The sequence below is a fragment of the Schistocerca cancellata genome, chromosome 2, assembly GCF_023864275.1.
Source record: "Schistocerca cancellata isolate TAMUIC-IGC-003103 chromosome 2, iqSchCanc2.1, whole genome shotgun sequence".
Lineage (NCBI taxonomy): Eukaryota > Metazoa > Arthropoda > Insecta > Orthoptera > Acrididae > Schistocerca > Schistocerca cancellata.
The window spans coordinates 23670617-23690353 of record NC_064627.1 but is presented as its reverse complement, the minus strand read 5'-3'; the positions used below and the strand labels follow the sequence as shown (position 1 = coordinate 23690353).

The window sequence follows — 19737 nt, the reverse complement described above, 5'->3', positions numbered from 1 at the left end:
ACATCCAACTGAAACTGCAGAATAGTGGACAACTTTCCCAGCAATGCTTAAGAAAGTACGAGGGCAGTTCAATAAGTAATGCAACACATTTTTTTCTGAAACAGGGGTTGTTTTATTCAGCATTGAAATACACCAGGTTATTCCCCAATCTTTTAGCTACACAACACTATTTTTCAACGTAATCTCCATTCAATGCTACGGCCTTATGCCACCTTGAAATGAGGGCCTGTATGCCTGCACGGTACCATTCCACTGGTCGATGTCGGAGCCAACGTCGTACTGCATCAATAACTTCTTCATCATCCGCGTAGTGGCTCCCACGGATTGCGTCCTTCATTGGGCCAAACATATGGAAATCCGACGGTGCGAGATTGGGGCTGTAGGGTGCATGAGGAAGAACAGTCCACTGAAGTTTTGTGAGCCCCTCTCGGGTGCGAAGACTTGTGTGAGGTCTTGCGTTGTCATGAAGAAGGAGAAGTTCGTTCAGATTTTTGTGCCTACGAACACGCTGAAGTCGTTTCTTCAATTTCTGAAGAGTAGCACAATACACTTCAGAGTTGATCGTTTGACCATGGGGAAGGACATCAAACAGAATAACCCATTCAGCGTCCCAGAAGACTGTAACCATGATTTTACCGGCTGAGGGTATGGCTTTAAACTTTTTCTTGGTAGGGGAGTGGGTGTGGCGCCATTCCATTGATTGCCGTTTTGTTTCAGGTTCGAAGTGATGAACCCATCTTTCATCGCCTGTAACAATCTTTGACAAGAAATTGTCACCCTCAGCCACATGACGAGCAAGCAATTCCGCACAGATGGTTCTCCTTTGCTCTTTATGGTGTTCGGTTAGACAACGAGGGACCCAGCGGGAACAAACCTTTGAATATCCCAACTGGTGAACAATTGTGACAGCACTACCAACAGAGATGTCAAGTTGAGCACTGAGTTGTTTGATGGTGATCCGTCCATCATCTCGAACGAGTGTGTTCGCACGCTCCGCCATTGCAGGAGTCACAGCTGTGCACGGCCGGCCCGCACGCGGGAGATCAGACAGTCTTGCTTGACCTTGCGGCGATGATGACACACGCTTTGCCCAACGACTCACCGTGCTTTTGTCCACTGCCAGATCACCGTAGACATTCTGCAAGCGCCTATGAATATCTGAGATGCCCTGGTTTTCCGCCAAAAGAAACTCGATCACTGCCCGTTGTTTGCAACGCACATCCGTTACAGACGCCATTTTAACAGCTCCGTACAGCGCTGCCACCTGTCGGAAGTCAATGAAACTATACGAGACGAAGCGGGAATGTTTGAAAATATTCCACAAGAAATTTCCGGTTTTTTCAACCAAAATTGGCCGAGAAAAAAAAGTGTTGCATTACTTATTGAACTGCCCTCGTATGATGCAATTTTTAATCGCTTTTGATCGCTAAATAACCGATACAAAAGTTTCTTTAAATCTTCTTTCTTTTCACTTGCACGCCGTGTGTTATTTTTGGAAGTACACTAAATATTTATACATATTTTCGCTAAATTTCCTACTGGCCTAAATGACAAAGGTGTTGATGAACAATTCTCTGCTGATTTGCCGTGTTATCGTTGCAGATACAGGTCACCGTGTACAGGTGGGGCAGTACTGGTGGGTGGAGCCGAATTTTCTACCACAACTTCACCGAACCGTATGACTACATAAAGTCTAACTTGCCCAACGTATTCGAGCTTTTCTGGAAGAAGATTGGTATCAAAGAGAAGCCAGTGACTCCGGCAAGTATTCCATCAGTACACTGTACTACCTTTACACAAGCATAACTAGTAATGCCAAGCTAAATATTTGATAAAATGTTGCTTACTAGACTGATACTGGTGCTGGTACATCTATAAAAGCTAAAATACTTTTTATAGAATGTGATACTTTGTGAAACAGTGCGATGAATTTAAGCAACTGCGATAAGAAAAAAACTGTTCGAGAAGAATCAATGGTGTGACGAGAGTATAGTCTTTTGAAATATGTTTTCAACTCCAATATGACTCTTGAGTCATAATCACGTCTAAATTTTAACGAAGGCGCCAATTTCTTTGAACTACAGAGGATTACAACAGAAAAAGCACTATGAGTAAGAATCTACTTGTACAACCTTTAGTTTATATATCTTAACATGAATGAAACGTAACGAAACTCTTGTCATGCAAGTTTACTTTAAATGCCTTGACGCTCTGTGGATCAACACTGCGGCCGTTCACTATGATGTGGAGGCAGATTCGCTTTTGCAATCACAGTACGTTTTCTCAGATATATATATATATATATATATATATATATATATATATATATATATATATATATATATAATGGCGAAAAACGCGCCACGAAGAAATTCTACGAAAGGGATGGAAATCGGTAGTTGTGATGTACACGTGCAGATAAACGATTACAATTTCAGAAAAATAATATGATTTCTTTAGGAGAATAAGTTTCACGAATCAAAACGTTTTCAATGGGGGAGAGCTCCGACGATCTTGTTGGCCAAGATAGGGTTTGGTGAGCGCGAAGACAAGCAGTGGAAATTCTCGCCGTATAAGAAGACTGCTGCAAAGTAAGCCCAGGATGGCCTGCATGTAGGGCAACAAAATATCGTCGAGGCACCGCTGTACTGTAAAGATGCCGCAGATGACAACCAAAGGGGTTGTGCCATGAAAAGAAATGCCTTCCTAGGCCTGGTTGTTGGGCCGTATGGCGGGCGATAATCTGGTTGGTATCCCGCCACTGTCCAGCGCGTATCCAGACATACCGTCGCTCGTCATTGGGGCTCAGTTCGAAGCAAGAGTCACCAATGGAGACAGTTCTACTCCAGTCAATGAGAGTCCAAGCAGAAAACTAGTCTAGAGCAGAGAGGCAGCTACCGCCAGTTCACGGCGAGAGTTTCTACTGCTTGTATCATGCATGCCAAACACTACCTCCGTCACCAAGGCGGCCGGATCTTCCCCAAACTGAGAACGTATGGAGCATCGTTTATAGGGCCTCCAATCGTCTCGGCATTTTGACGATATGCCAAGCCAATTGGCCAGAGTTTGGCACGATATCCTTCAGGAGGACATCCAACAACCCTGTCAATCAATGTCAACCCGAATAACTGCTTCCATAAGTGCCAGAGATGGACCAAGTCGTTATTGGCTCGCTCAACTGGTGAAGCTCTTTCTCTTGAATACACTGATAATCCAAACCATTATGAACACTGTCTACCGTAACGATGGATGCCATTGGTGGCGTTGCGAGCACTTAAAGCGGCAACCAAGTTATGTAAGCGGAGCAGACGAGGACGGGCAATCACTCTAGCGAAGATATGGGCTGCAAGCGGGGAAATCCATTGAGTTAAGCGACTTTGACAAATTATTATTATTACGCAGAGCCAGTGAAGAAGTATTTCGAAGACGGCGAAGCTGGTCGAATGCACACGGCCACTGCCATGAACAACTGCGAAGAGAGGCAGAAGGACAGTGAAACAACCACTAGGCGCTAAGTCGTTGGACGTCCACGACTCATCACAGAACGTGGGGTTCGGAGGCTTGTCTGCTCTGTAAATAAGGACAAATGGTGATCTGTGCCATATCTGCAGGAAGAGCACAACGCTGGTGCGCGCACCAGTGTTCTGGGTTACAGCGTTCATCCTACATTGTTGAACATGGAGCTCCACAGCAGGCTATGTGTTCACATTATGACCCAACGACATCGCCAGTTACGATTACAGAGGGTACCGATTAGTCGGTATTTGACCGTCGATCAATGGGAACGTGTCGAGTCTTAGGGTGAATCAGATTTTTGCTACACTAGGTAGCTGGTCGTCTCCACAAACGCCGTCATCGAGGCCAACGGCGACTCGAAACGTGCAGCGCGCACGGACGCAGGCTGGTCAGATCATTGTTATGCTAGGGGGGGACATTCTCCTGCGCTTGCGTGAGACCTTTGATAGTAATCGAAGACAGGCCGACGATTGCAGACCACTTGTATCCCTTCTTGCTTGATGTTTTCCCCGACGGGGATGTCTTCTTTCAACAGTATAATTGTCCGTGTTCCGGCGCTAGAACGCGCCACAGTGGTTTGGGGAGCGTTACAGTGAACTCACGTTGATGTCTCGCCTGATGTAAATCTTTTGGAATCCATCTGTGTCGCCATCGGTCGCAATCACCGCGTACGCAAATCAGCGACACGTTATTTACCTGATTTATACTACCTTTGCGTAGACATCTAACACCACATAGATCCACAAACCTACCAAAAAACTGTCGGATACCTGATACTCAGAATCAGTTGTGTACTTCGTTCCAAAGACGGACAAACAAACTGTTAATCAGGTGACCATAACGTTTTGGCTCATCAGTGTAAATGATTCAATTTTACTGAAACTGTAATCCCTTGCTTGTCAATATACAGGGTGTTACAAAAAGGTACGGCCAAACTTACAGGAAACATTCCTCACACACAAATAAAGAAAAGATGTTATGTGGACATGTGTCCGGAAACGCTTAATTTCCATGTTAGAGCTCGTTTTAGTTTCGTCGGTATGTACTGTACTTCCTCGATTCACCGCCAGTTGGCCCAATTGAAGGAAGGTAATGTTGACTTCGTGCTTGTGTTGACATGCGACTCATTGCACTACAGTACCAGCATCAAGCACATCAGTACGTAGCATCAACAGGTTAGTGTTCATCACGAACGTGGTTTTGCAGTCAGTGCAATGTTTAAAAATGCGGAGTTGGCAGATGCCCATTTGATGTATGGATTAGCACGGGGCAATAGCCGTGGCGCGGTACGTTTGTATCGAGACATATTTCCAGAACGAAGGTGTCCCGACAGGAAGACGTTCGAAGCAATTGATCGGGGTCTTAGGGAGCAAGGAACATTCCAGCCTATGACTCGCGACTGGGGAAGATCTAGAACGACGAGGACACCTGCAATGGACGAGGCAATTCTTCGTGCAGTTGACGATAACCCTAATGTCAGCGTCAGAGAAGTTGCTGCTGCACGGGGTAACGTTGACCACGTCACTGTATGGAGAGTGCTACGGGAGAACCAGTTGTTTCCGTACCATTTACAGCGTGTGCACGCACTATCAGCAGCTGATTGGCCTCCACGGGTACACTTCTGCGAATGGTTTATCCAACAATGTGTCAATCCTTATTTGCGTGCAAATGTTCTCTCTACGGATGAGTCTTCATTCCAACGTGATCAAATTGTAAATTTTCACAATCAACATGTGTGGGCTGACGAGAATCCGCACGCAATTGTGCAATCACGTCATCAACACAGATTTTCTGTGAACGTTTGGGCAGGCATTGTTGGTGATGTCTTGATTGGGCCCCATGTTCTTCCACCTACGCTCAATGGAGCATGTTATCATGATTTCATACGAGATACTCTACCTGTGCTGCTAGAACATGTGCCTTTACAAGTACGACACAACATGTGGTGCATGCACGATGGAGCGCCTGCACATTTCAGTCGAAGTATTCGTACGCTTCTCAACAACAGATTCGGTGACCGATGGATTGGTAGAGATGCACCAATTCCATGGCCTCCACGCTCTCCTGACCTCAACCCTCTTGACTTTCATTTATGGCCGCATTTGAAAGCTCTTGTCTACGCAACCCCGGTACCAAATGTAGAGACTCTTCGTGCTCATATTGTGGACGGCTGTGATACAATACGCCATTCTCCAGGGCATCAGGGATTCTATGCGACGGAGGGTGGATGGGTGTATCCTCGCTAACGGAGGACATTTTGAACATTTCCTGTAACAAAGTGAAGTCGCGCTGGTACGTACTGTTTCTGTGTGTTTTCATTCCATGATTAATGTGATCTGAAGAGAATAATAAAATGAGCTCTAACATGGAAAGTAAGCGTTTCCGTACACATGTCCACATAACATATTTTCTTTCTTTGTGTGTGAGGAATGTTTCCTGAAAGTTTGGCCGTACCTTTTTGTAACACCCTATATCAGATCTACTTATAATACCATTCCGATAATTCCATCGTGGTGTTTCTTTGTTTCTTTTATCTGTATCTGTTTATGATTAAGTTAGTTCCATCAAATATCAAATTCCTTTCATTATTGGGTAGGTGGTCAAAAGTCTTATTGATGTGTCGACAGAGGGGCCGACACAGTGTTATTTTGAGGGGGCCGAATATGCACGCTATAAGCTCACCCAGAATATCGTGAAGTCTGAAACAGGATGCTCAGTGAATGCTAATAAGAAAAGTACGGTGCTTTGGGAATACTTAACTTTAATCCATCCTTTTGGTATACATCGTTCTTGTTGAGACATACTTTAGAAGATAATTATCAATTGCTATTTAAGGCTAATGGCGCCTTGCTAGGTCGTAGCCATGGACTTAGCTGAAGGCTATTCTAACTGTCTCTCGGCAAATGAGAGCAAGGCTTCGTCAGTGTAGTCGCTAGCAAAGTCGTCGTACAACTGGGGCGAGTGCTAGTCCGTCTTTCTAGACCTGCCATGTGGTGGCGCTAGGTCTGCAAGTACTGACAGTGGCGACACGCGGGTCCGACACGTACTAATGGACCGCGGCCGACTTAAGCAACCACCTAGCAAGTGTGGTGTCTGGCGGTTACACCACACTTATGACCGAACTCCTCAGTCCTTTTTGTACTGCAATCAGACTGAGTGATGGGTGGTATGAGTAATTTCTAGTATTATATTTGTAAATGTTACTCTTCCATCCGATATGTGATTGTCTGTTGTAAACATACTTCGTAAGTTAATAAACGTACTGTGAGGCTATTGTTGCCATGCCAGTATTAGTGTTGAAAGGGCTGCCTACAAGTGGTTCTAGAGCAGATATTGCAGATATTGGGGAGGTAAACAACTTTTCCCTCAACGACCAGCTACCCTACAACATGATGTCGTATGACATTTGGAAATGAACATATCCGATGTAAGTCAGCATTTTGACATTTCATCCTGAACATCTGGTTTTAGCTGTAACTCGAAAGTTGCAGAGTTTGGACGGTTAAGATTTCTAACATCTGTAAACGTACTGTGTTTATCTAACTTCAATCATATTCTGTTTGCAGAAAATCGGTTACGAATTTTAAAGAAAATTTCATTTACCTTTCAAGTGTTGATTATCTTTATTAGGCTTGATTAAAATACGAGTATTTATATATTAAGAGAGAACCATTTCTGCTTCTTTCATATGTAATGGTACATTATTAATATATAGCAAGAGCTAGATTGGACCCAATATAGATCCTTGTGGTACACCTGTACTGCCTACTCTCGTTTCTTGAGATGCTGTTTCACTGTGTACAGCTCCTTGCGTCTCTTAATACGACACTCTGCATTCTTTTATATAGAGACAATGAATGGCATTTACTAGCAAGATCTGTGACACAATAACGTTTGTGCATAATTAGGAGAGTATTGTTAACTGCACAGTCAGATGCCTTTGACAAGTCAGTCAAAACTAGTCGACAATATCTTGTTATATAAATTTTGTATAATCTACATCTACAGCTACATCTACATGATTACTCTGAAATTCGCATTTAAGTGCTTGGCAGAGGGTTCATCGAACCACAATCATACTATCTCTCTACCATTCCACTCCCGAACAGCGCGCGGGAAAAACGAACACCTAAACCTTTCTGTTCGAGCTCTGATTTCTCTTATTTTATTTTGATGATCATTCCCACCTATGTAGGTTGGACTCAACAAAATATTTTCGCATTCGGAAGAGAAAGTTGGTGACTGAAATTTCGTAAATAGATCTCGCCGCGACGAAAAACATCTTTGCTTCAATGACTTCCATCCCAACTCGCGTATCATATCTGCCACTCTCTCTCCCCTATTACGTGATAATACAAAACGAGCTGCCCTTTTTTGCACCCTTTCGATGTCCTCCGTCAATCCCACCTGGTAAGGATCCCACACCGCGCAGCAATATTGTAACAGAGGACAAACGAGTGTAGTGTAAGCTGTCTCTTTAGTGGAGTTGTTGCATCTTCTAAGTGTCCTGCCAATGAAGCGCAACCATTGGCTCGCCTTCCCCACAATATTATCTATGTGGTATTTCCAACTGAAGTTGTTCGTAATTTTAACACGCAGGTACTTACTTGAATTGACAGCCTTGAGAATTACACTATTTATCGAGTAATCGAATTCCAACGGATTTCTTTTGGAACTCATGTGGATCACCTCACACTTTTCGTTATTTAGCGTCAACTGCCACCTGCCACACCATGTTGTTGTTGTTGTTGTGGTCTTCAGTCCTGAGACTGGTTTGATGCAGCTCTCCATGCTACTCTATCCTGTGCAAGCTTCTTCATCTCCCAGTATCTACTGCAACCTACATCCTTCTGAATCTGCTTAGTGTATTCATCTCTTGGTCTCCCTCTACGATTTTTACCCTCCACACTGCCCTCCAATGCTAAATTTGTGATCCCTTGATGCCTCAAAACATGTCCTACCAACCGATCCCTTCTTCTAGTCAAGTTGTGCCACAAACTTCTCTTCTCCCCAATCCTATTCAATACCTCCTCATTAGTTACGTGATCTACCCACCTTATCTTCAGCATTCTTCTGTAGCACCACATTTCGAAAGCTTCTATTCTCTTCTTGTCCAAACTAGTTATCGTCCATGTTTCACTTCCATACATGGCTACACTCCATACAAATACTTTCAGAAACGACTTCCTGACACTTAAATCTATACTCGATGTTAACAAATTCCTCTTCTTGAGAAACGCTTTCCTTGCCATTGCCAGTCTACATTTTATATCCTCTCTACTTCGACCATCATCGGTTATTTTACTCCCTAAATAGCAAAACTCCTTTACTACTTTAAGTGTCTCATTTCCTAATCTAATTCTCTCAGCATCACCCGACTTAATTTGACTACATTCCATTATCCTCGTTTTGCTTTTGTTGATGTTCATCTTATATCCTCCTTTCAAGACACTGTCCATTCCGTTCAACTGCTCTTCCAAGTCCTTTGCTGTCTCTGACAGAATTACAATGTCATCGGCGAACCTCAAAGTTTTTACTTCTTCTCCATGAATTTTAATACCTACTCCGAATTTTTCTTTTGTTTCCTTTACTGCTTGCTCAATATACAGATTGAATAACATCGGGGAGAGGCTACAACCCTGTCTTACTCCTTTCCCAACCACTGCTTCCCTTTCATGCCCCTCGACTCTTATAACTGCCACCTGGTTTCTGTACAAACTGTAAATAGCCTTTCGCTCCCTGTATTTTACCCCTGCCACCTTCAGAATTTGAAAGAGAGTATTCCAGTTAACATTGTCAAAAGCTTTCTCTAAGTCTACAAATGCTAGAAACGTAGGTTTGCCTTTTCTTAATCTTTCTTCTAAGATAAGTCGTAAGGTCAGTATTGCCTCATGTGTTCCAACATTTCTACGGAATCCAAACTGATCTTCCCCGAGGTCGGCTTCTACCAGTTTTTCCATTCGTCTGTAAAGAATTCGCGTTAGTATTTTGCAGCTGTGACTTATTAAACTGATAGTTCGGTAATTTTCACATCTGTCAACACCTGCTTTCTTTGGGATTGGAATTATTATATTCTTCTTGAAGTCTGAGGGTATTTCGCCTGTCTCATACATCGTGCTCACTAGATGGTAGAGTTTTGTCATGACTGGCTCTCCCGAGGCCATCAGTAGTTCAAATGGAATGTTGTCTACTCCCGGGGCCTTGTTTCGACTCAGGTCTTTCAGTGCTCTGTCAAACTCTTCACGCAGTATCATATCTCCCATTTCGTCTTCATCTACATCCTCTTCCATTTCCATAATATTGTCCTCAAGTACATCGCCCTTGTATAAACCCTCTATATACTCCTTCCACCTTTCTGCCTTCCCTTCTTTGCTTAGAATTGGGTTGCCATCTGAGCTCTTGATATTCATACAAGTGGTTCTCTTCTCTCCAAAGGTCTCTTTAATTTTCCTGTAGGCAGTATCTATCTTACCCCTAGTGAGATAAGCCTCTACATCCTTACTTTTGTCCTCTAGCCATCCCTGCTTAGCCATTTTGCACTTCCTGTCGATATCATTTTTAAGACGTCTGTATTCCTTTTTGCCTGCTTCATTTCCTGCATTTTTGTATTTTCTCCTTTCATCAATTAAATTCAATATTTCTTCTGTTACCCAAGGATTTCTATTAGCCCTCGTCTTTTTACCTACTTGATCCTCTGCTGCCTTCACTACTTCATCCCTCAGAGCTACCCATTCTTCCTCTACTGTATTTCTTTCCCCCATTCCTGTCAATTGTTCCCTTATGCTCTCCCTGAAACTCTCTACAACCTCTGGTTCTTTCAGTTTATCCAGGTCCCATCTCCTTAAGTTCCCACCTTTTTGCAGTTTCTTCAGTTTCAATCTGCAGTTCATAACCAATAGATTGTGGTCAGAATCCACATCTGCCCCAGGAAATGTCTTACAATTTAAAACCTGGTTCCTAAATCTCTGTCTTACCATTATATAATCTATCTGATACCTACTAGTATCTCCAGGATTCTTCCAGGTATACAACCTTCTTTTATGATTCTTGAACCAAGTGTTGGCTATTATTAAGTTATGCTCTGTGCAAAATTCTACAAGGCGGCTTCCTCTTTCATTCCTTCCCCCCAATCCATATTCACCTACTATGTTTCCTTCTCTCCCTTTTCCTACTGACGAATTCCAGTCACCCATGACTATTAAATTTTCGTCTCCTTTCACTACCTGAATAATTTCTTTTATCTCGTCATACATTTCATCTATTTCTTCATCATCTGCAGAGGTAGTTGGCATATAAACTTGTACTACTGTAGTAGGCATCGGCTTTGTGTCTATCTTGGCCACAATAATGCGTTCGCTATGCTGTTTGTAGTAGCTAACCCGCACTCCTATTTTTTTATTCATTATTAAACCTACTCCTGCATTACCCCTATTTGATTTTGTATTTATAACCCTGTAATCACCTGACCAAAAGTCTTGTTCCTCCTGCCACCGAACTTCACTAATTCCCACTATATCTAACTTTAACCTATCCATTTCCCTTTTTAAATTTTCTAACCTACCTGCCCGATTAAGGGATCTGACATTCCACGCTCCGATCCGTAGAACGCCAGTTTTCTTTCTCCTGATAACGACGTCCTCCTGAGTAGTCCCCGCCCGGAGATCCGAATGGGGGACTATTTTACCTCCGGAATATTTTACCCAAGAGGACGCCATCATCATTTAATCATACAGTAGAGCTGCATGTCCTCGGGAAAAATTACGGCTGTAGTTTCCCCTTGCTTTCAACCGTTCGCAGTACCAGCACAGCAAGGCCGTTTTGGTTAATGTTACAAGGCCAGATCAGTCAATCATCCAGACTGTTGCCCCTGCAACTACTGAAAAGGCTGCTGCCCCTCTTCAGGAACCACATGTTTGTCTGGCCTCTCAACAGATACCCCTCCGTTGTGGTTGCACCTACGGTACGGCCATCTGTATCGCTGAGGCACGCAAGCCTCCCCACCAGCGGCAAGGTCCATGGTTCATGGACCATACAGCAATCTTTTCTAAATCGCTTTGCAACTGATACTGGTCTTCGGATGACCTTGCTAGACGGTAAATTACAGCATCATCTGCGAACAACCTAAGAGAACTGCTCAGATTGTCACCCAGGTCATTAATATAGATCAGGAACAGCAGAGGTCCCAGAACGCTTCCCTGGGGAATACCTGATTTCACTTCAATTTTACTCGATGATTTGCCGTCTATTACTACGAACTGCGACCTTCCTGACAGGAAATCACGAATCCAGTCGCACAACTGAGACGATACCCCATAGGCTCGCAGCTTGATTAGAAGTCGCTTGTGAGGAACGGTGTCAAAAGCTTTCCGGAAATCTAGATATACGGAATCAACTTGAGATCCCCTGTCGATAGCGGCCATTACTTCGTGCGAATAAAGAGCTAGCTGCGTTGCGCAAGAACGATGTTTTCTGAAACCATGCTCATTACGTATCAATAGATCGTCCCCTACGAGGTGATTCATAATGTTTGAATACAATATATGCTCCAAAACCCTACTGCAAACCGACGTCAATGATATATGTCTGTAGTTCGATGGATTACTCCTACTACCCTTCTTAAACACTGGTGCGACCTGCGCAATTTTCCAATCTGTAGGTACAGATCTATTGGTGAGCGAGCGGTTGCATATGATTACTAAGTACGGAGCTAATGTATCAGAGTAATCTGAAAGGAACCTAATCGGTATACAATCTGGACCTGAAGACTTCCCCGTATCAAGCGATTTGAGTTGCTTCGCAACCCCTAAGGTATCTACTTCTAAGAAACTCATGCTAGCAGCTGTTCGTGTTTCAAATTCTTGAATATTCCATTCGTCTTCCCTGGTGAAGGAATTTCTGAAAACTGCGTTCAATATCTCCACTTTAGCGGCACAGTCGTCGGTAACAGTACCATCGGCACTGCGCAGCGAAGGTATTGACCGCGTCTTGCCGCTTGTGTACTTTACATACGACCAGAATTTCTTCGGATTTTCTACCAAATTTCGAGACAATGTTTCGTTGTGGAACATATTAAAGGCATCTCGCATTGAAGTCCGTGCCAAATTTCGCGCGTCTGTAAATTTTAGCCAATCTTCGGGATTTCGCGTTATTCTGAACTTCGCATGCTTTTTCCGTTGCCTCTGAAACAGCGTTCGGACCTGTTTTGTGTACATCTTTGAATTTGAGCCACATCTCGTCTACATTTGCATAGTCAGTTCGGAAGGAATGGAGATTGTCTCTTAGGAAGGCTTCTAATGACATTTTATCCGCTTTTTTAGATAAAATTATTTTGCGTATGTTTCTGGTGGATTTGGAAGAAACGGTATTGAGCCTAGCTACAACGACCTTGTGATCACTAATCCCTGTATCAGACATGATGTTCTCTATTAGCTCTGTTCCGTAACTGAAAAATAGCGTGTTCTGTCGAGAGAGGGCACATCGAAACCCAAATTAAGTGTTCCTTATTTTGAAAGAGATATAGTGTGTGTCTTTCTTAAATAAGTGTTTCCAGTACTTTCGAGAAAGAGGTAAGTAGTGTTTAGAATTAATATCTTGTATTATCTATCCTGTAAAGAGATCTGGTTATAGGCGCATTTCAATCGGTCTGGGATTATCAAATTCAATAGAGATATACCGCATATGTCACTGAACAAACTGCATGTACGTGAAGTACAGGATTTAATACTTAACTTGAGACATTATCAGCTCCGTAACAGCGTTGTCTTTCGTGAGAGTTAATTATATTTCTTCACAGAACATAGAGTAACTACGATAAGCGTGTTTGCATGTGGCATTGCTTCTTGAATATATTCTACTGGTTTATCCGTTGAACTCCGATTACATTACCTACCTAAATGCTTCCTTTTTTATTTGGCCGTTTTCATCAATAACAAAGTCCTCCCGTTGCTTAACTGATTTCGTAGTTTCTGTTTCAGCCATTTCCCACATAGTTTTATCTTAATTACACTGTCTGACAAAATCAGTGAACCATCCAGCAGAGGAGGAACAAGCGAAATGAAACTTCACGGTTTGAGTACCGTCGTTTAATGACAAAACTCAGAAAATGCTGAGGAAACAAAGACTACTGCACCCATGTTTCAAAATATAACGCGCAAAAAACAGAGCGAGGTGGCTCAGTGACTAGCACAATGGGATCGCACGCAGGAGGATGACTGTTCGAACCCGCGTCTGGTGATCCAGATGTAGGTTCTCACGAGTTCCCTAAACCGCATGAGGCAAATGGCAAGACTGTTCCTTTGAAAGGGTACCGCCAGTTTCCTTCCCCATCCTTCCCTAATCCGAACTTGCGCTCCGTCTCGTTCCTGACGGTACTTTGAACACTAGTCTCCTCCAGAACACGCAAACGTTAGTAAAGATTAGTGCGGTTCTACGTAGAATGATCGAGGAGTAAAGCATACCGATACTACCACCGTCACACCTTAGCAACACATCTCGCCAAGCCGAGAAAATTCTGGTCCTACACAAAATCACTAAGCGGGTCGAAAGTTTCTATCCAGTCACTCGTACAGCAGTCAGCTGTGGCATTAGAAAAGTCTTAAATTTCGAGTTTAAGAAATCGTTCACGTACGAGGGTCGAACAAACGTACCATCCTTTGATCATCGCAGAGACTCCCGTGTAGATGACATAGTAGTAGCCGTGTCTGCCGTAAAGAAATAGCAGAAAAAGTTGTAAACATTTAAGTCACCAGGTCCGGATGGAATCCCAGTTCTGTTTCATAAAGAGTACTCTACGGCATTAGCCCTTTACTTAGTTTGCATTTAGCGCAAATATTTCGCGCAAGGCAAAGTCCCAAGCGACTGGAAAAAAATGCAGGTGACTCGTACAGGGTGTTTCAAAAATGACCGGTATATTTGAAACGGCAATAAAAACTAAACGAGCAGCGATAGAAATACACCGTTTGTTGCAATATGCTTGGGACAACAGTACATTTTCATTTTCATGCGGACAAACTTTCGAAATTACAGTAGTTACAATTTTCAACAACAGATGGCGCTGCGGTCTGGGAAACTCTATAGTACGATATTTTCCACATATCCACCATACGTAGCAATAATATGGCGTAGTCTCTGAATGAAATTACCCGAAACCTTTGACAACGTGTCTGGCGGAATGGCTTCACATGCAGATGAGATGTACTGCTTCAGCTGTTCAATTGTTTCTGGATTCTGGCGGTACACCTGGTCTTTCAAGTGTCCCCACAGAAAGAAGTCACAGGGGTTCATGTCTGGCGAATAGGGAGGCCAATCCACGCCGCCTCCTGTATGTTTCGGATAGCCCAAAGCAACCACACGATTATCGAAATATTCATTCAGGAAATTAAAGACGTCGGCCGTGCGATGTGGCCGGGCACCATCTTGCATAAACCACGAGGTGTTCGCAGTGTCGTCTAAGGAAGTTTGTACCGCCACAAATTCACGAAGAATGTCCAGATAGCGTGATGCAGTAATCGTTTCGGATCTGAAGAATGGGCCAATGATTCCCCTGGAAGAAATGGCGGCCCAGTCCAGTACTTTTTGAGGATGCAGGGACGATGGGACTGCAACATGGGGCTTTTCGGTTCCCCATATGCGCCAGTTCTGTTTATTGACGAAGCCGTCCAGGTAAAAATAAGCTTCGTCAGTAAACCAAATGCTGCCCACATGCATATCGCCGTCATCAATCCTGTGCACTATATCGTTAGCGAATGTCTCTCGTGCAGCAATGGTAGCGGCGCTGAGGGGTTGCCGCGTTTGAATTTTGTATGGATAGAGGTGTAAACTCTGGCGCATGAGACGATACGTGGACGTTGGCGTCATTTGGACCGCAGCTGCAACACGGCGAACGGAAACCCGAGGCCGCTGTCGGATCACCTGCTGCACTAGCTGCGCGTTGCCCACTGTGGTTGCCGTACGCGGTCGCCCTACCTTTCCAGCACGTTCATCCGTCACGTTCCCAGTCCGTTGAAATTTTTCAAACAGATCCTTTATTGTATCGCTTTTCGGTCCTTTGGATACATTAAACCTCCGTTGAAAACTTCGTCTTGCTGCAACAACACTGTGTTCTAGGCGGTGGAATTCCAACACCAGAAACATCTTCTGTTCTAAGGAATAAACCATGTTGTCTACAGCACACTTGCACGTTGTGAACAGCACACGCTTACAGCAGAAAGATGACGTACAGAATGGCGCACCCACAGACTGCGTTGTCTTCTATATCTTTCACATCACTTGCAGCGCCATCTGTTGTTGAAAATTGTAACTACTGTAATTTCGAAAGTTTGTCCGCCTGAAAATGTACTGTTGTCCCAAGCATATTGCAACAAACGGTGTATTTCTATCGCTGCTCGTTTAGTTTTTATTGCCGTTTCAAATATACCGGTCATTTTTGAAACACCCTGTATATACAAGAAGGGTAAGAGAATGGAGACGCATAATTACAAAGCACTAGCCTTAACATGGGTTTGATACAGAATTCTTCGGCATACTGGTATTCCTAAGTTTTCGAAAACCATATGACACGGTGCCCCACTGCAGACAGTTAACGAATGTACGACCATGGGAAACGGGTTTCCAGAAATTTGAGTGGCTCCAAGAGTTCTTAATTAATGGAACCAAGTACGTTGTTCCCGACGGCGAGAGTTCATCAGAGACAAGGGTATCGTCAGGAGTGCCCCACTGAAGTGTGACAGGAAAGCTGTTACTCTCTATATATGTAAACCACCTGACGGAAAGGGTGAGCGGCAATCTGCAACTGTTTGCTGATGACGGTCTGATGCGCGGGAGAGTGTCGTCGTTGAGTGACTGTAGAAGAGTAGGAAGATACGAGATGACTTGCACTTAATTTCTAGCTGCTGTGATGAATGCCAGCTAGCTCTAAATGTAGAAAAATGTAAGTTAATGCAGATGAGTAGGAAAACCAAACCCATAATGGTCGAATACAGCATCTGTGCTGTGCTCACTGACACAGTAGGTAGCGTTCCAGAGCCACATGAAATGGAGGGAGCTTATACGGATTGTAGTAGGGAAGGCGAATGGTCGGCTTCCGTATGCTGGGAGAATTTTAGGCAGACGTGGGGCATACGTGAAGGAGACCACATGGAGGACAATAGTGAGACCCATTGTTAAGTACTGTTGCAGTGCGTGGGTTCCACACCATGTCGCATTAAAGGGAGACATCGAAGCAATTACGAGGCAGGCTGCTCGATTTTTTACCAGTAGGTTCGAACCGCACGCAAGTACTACGGAGACGCTTCGGAAACGCAAAAGGGAATCCCTGGTGGGACGCCGACGTTATTTTCCAGGAACATACTGAGAAAATTTAGAGAAATGGCATTTGAAACTCATTGCAGAAGGATTCTACTACCACCAACGTAAATTTTACGTATCGACGGCAAAGATAAGAGCAGTTAGACTCTTTTCGAGTGGAACAGGAAAGGAAATGACTAGTATTTATTTAGCGTATGGCAAGTACAAATCACGTATGAAAAATCTAAAAGTACATAACACACAAAACAGTTACAATATCACAAACAAACATCTAGGTTAGAAATATAATCGATTGCACTGTTAGTCGCATCCATGAAGTCCCTTGTTGGCCCAGGGTAGGCCCTCAGAGGGCATTCTACCACGATATGGTGAATTGTCTGCCTGTCGGCGCCGCAGTCGCACTGTGGTGATGGCACTATGCTCCATTTGTACAAGGAGTCCGCACAGCGGCCGTGGCTCGTCCTGATCCTGTTAAGGGTAGACCAGATTTTGCGGGGCAAGTCAAAGCCCCGAGGTCTGTTAGATGTTCCCAATAAGGTGTTAACCTGAGGCGGTGTCTTTTCCTCCCATTCTTCTCTCCAGCGGTCCTCAAGAATAAAAGCGTTCTTTACCAGATCTTTGGCACTTGCAAGAAGGGGGTGTCTGGATTTCAATCTATTTTGCTCAATTCCATTACTCAGGGTGTGGATAGGAAGATCTGGGCTATTTTGGATTTTTCGACACTCCCTGACAAGTGCGTGTTCTCTGCGCAAATGTGGCGGCGGGATATGGCTCAATACAGGCAGCCATTGGACAGGAGTTGACCTGATCGTTCCAGAGATAATCCTCATCGTTTGGTTCAAGACTGCATCTACCTTCTTGATGTGAGCACTATTTAACCATATTGGGGAACAGTACTATGCTGCAGAATAGACAAGTCCTAGCGCAGAGCTACGCAGAACGGAGGCAGTGGACCCCCAACTAGTGCCACAAAGCTTTTGGACAATGTTGTTTCTAGTTCTGACTTTTTCAGCAGTGTTTACAAGGTGTTGTTTATAGCTCAATGTTCTATCGATTGTCACGCCCAGATACTTTGGTGTTCTATTATATGGAAGAATGCCGCCATCAAAGCGGATCTTGAGCTCTTTGTTTGCTAATTTGTTATTCAGGTGGAAACAAGTGGCCTCTGTTTTGGATGGGCTGGGTTGGAGCCTCCAGTCACGGAAGTATTTTCCTAGAGTGGTCAAATCGCTGGATAGTGTGATCTCAGTTTCCTCCATCACTCGATGTTGTGTGGCCAAGGCCCAGTCGTCCGCATATCCGAACATTTTGGATCTCGTCCTAGGCATATCGGCTATATACATGCTGAAAAGCAGTGGAGCCAGTACTGAACCTTGGGGCAGGCCATTATTAAGTTTCATGAATTTACTTCTGTTGTTACCGATGACAACCTGGAATGGTCTATTGCAGAGCATTTCGTTGATAAGGTTAGCCGTTTTTAGACATGGCACGATGCGGAGGAGCTCATAAATCAGGCCCTGTCTCCAGACAGTGTCGAACGCCGCCGTCAGGTCAACAAATACCACTGACTAGTAGTGATACAAGATACCTTTTCTTACGCACCATACGGCAGCTTGCGTAGTATGTATGTAGGTGTAGACGTAGATTTCAGTTATTACAAAATGGAGCCGACTTTACAATGTACTTGTCAGTATTAATTCACATATCAACATGACGTCGCACCGCCTCTGCCTGAATCCAAGCACTGATTCTAGGGCGAATGGTGTCATAAAGTCCTGTTTCTTCAGTATCATAGCTTATAGCCGGTGCGTTGACGATTCTTATGGGCGAGCATCGCTACCGGTGAAGAACCTGCCAGCCGCCGACGAATGAAGGACGCCGGGGCCGGCGCCGGCGCGGCGCGGCGGGCTCCTGGGCGCCGTTCACCGGTCTTTTAACTCAACATCCGCTGGAATTGGATTACTCGATAAATAGTACTATTCTCAAGGCTGTCAATTCAACTAAGTACCTACGTGTTAAAATTACGAACAACTTCAGTTGGAAATACCACATAGATAATATTGTGGGGCAGGCGAGCCAATGGTTGCGTTTCATCGGCAGGACACTTAGAAGACGCAACAACTCCACTAAAGAGAGAGCTTACACTACACTCGTTCGTCCTCTGTTAGAATATTGCTGCGCGGTGTGGGATCCTTACCAGGTGGGATTGACGGAGGACATCGAAAGGGTGCAGAAAACGTCAGTTCGTTTTGTATTATCACGTAATAGGGGAGAGAGTGTGGCAGATATGATACGCGAGTTGGGATGGAAGTCATTGAAGCAAAGACGTTTTTCGTCGCGGCGAGATCTATTTACGAAATTTCAGTCACCAACTTTCTCTTCCAAATGCGAAAACATTTTGTTGAGTCCAACCTACATAGGTAGGAATGATCATCAACATAAAATAAGAGAAATCAGAGCTCGAACAGAAAGGTTTAGGTGTTCGTTTTTCCCGCGCGCTGTTCGGGAGTGAAATGGTAGGGAGATACACTCCTGAAAATGGAAAAAAGAACACATTGACACCGGTGTGTCAGACCCACCATACTTGCTCCGGACACTGCGAGAGGGCTGTACAAGCAATGATCACACGCACGGTACAGCGGACACACCAGGAACCGCGGTGTTGGCCGTCGAATGGCGCTAGCTGCGCAGCATTTGTGCACCGCCGCCGTCAGTGTCAGCCAGTTTGCCGTGGCATACGGAGTTCCATCGCAGTCTTTAACACTGGTAGCATGCCGCGACAGCGTGGACGTGAACCGTATGTGCAGTTGACCGACTTTGAGCGCGGGCGTTTAGTGGGCATGCGGGAGGCCGGGTGGACGTACCGCCGAATTGCTCAACACGTGGGGCGTGAGGTCTCCACAGTACATCGATGTT

The 19737-nt window shown here is 44.4% G+C and overlaps 1 protein-coding gene across 1 annotated transcript in view; it reads left to right on the top strand.

Moving 5' to 3' along the window:
- Nucleotides 1-19737, top strand: part of LOC126143618 (uncharacterized) — a 154595-nt gene that overhangs the window by 74363 nt on the left and 60495 nt on the right. The window contains exon 3 of the mRNA XM_049915439.1: nucleotides 1603-1761. Coding sequence (XP_049771396.1) covers nucleotides 1603-1761 — 159 coding nt within the window. The remainder of the gene's footprint in view (nucleotides 1-1602; nucleotides 1762-19737) is intronic.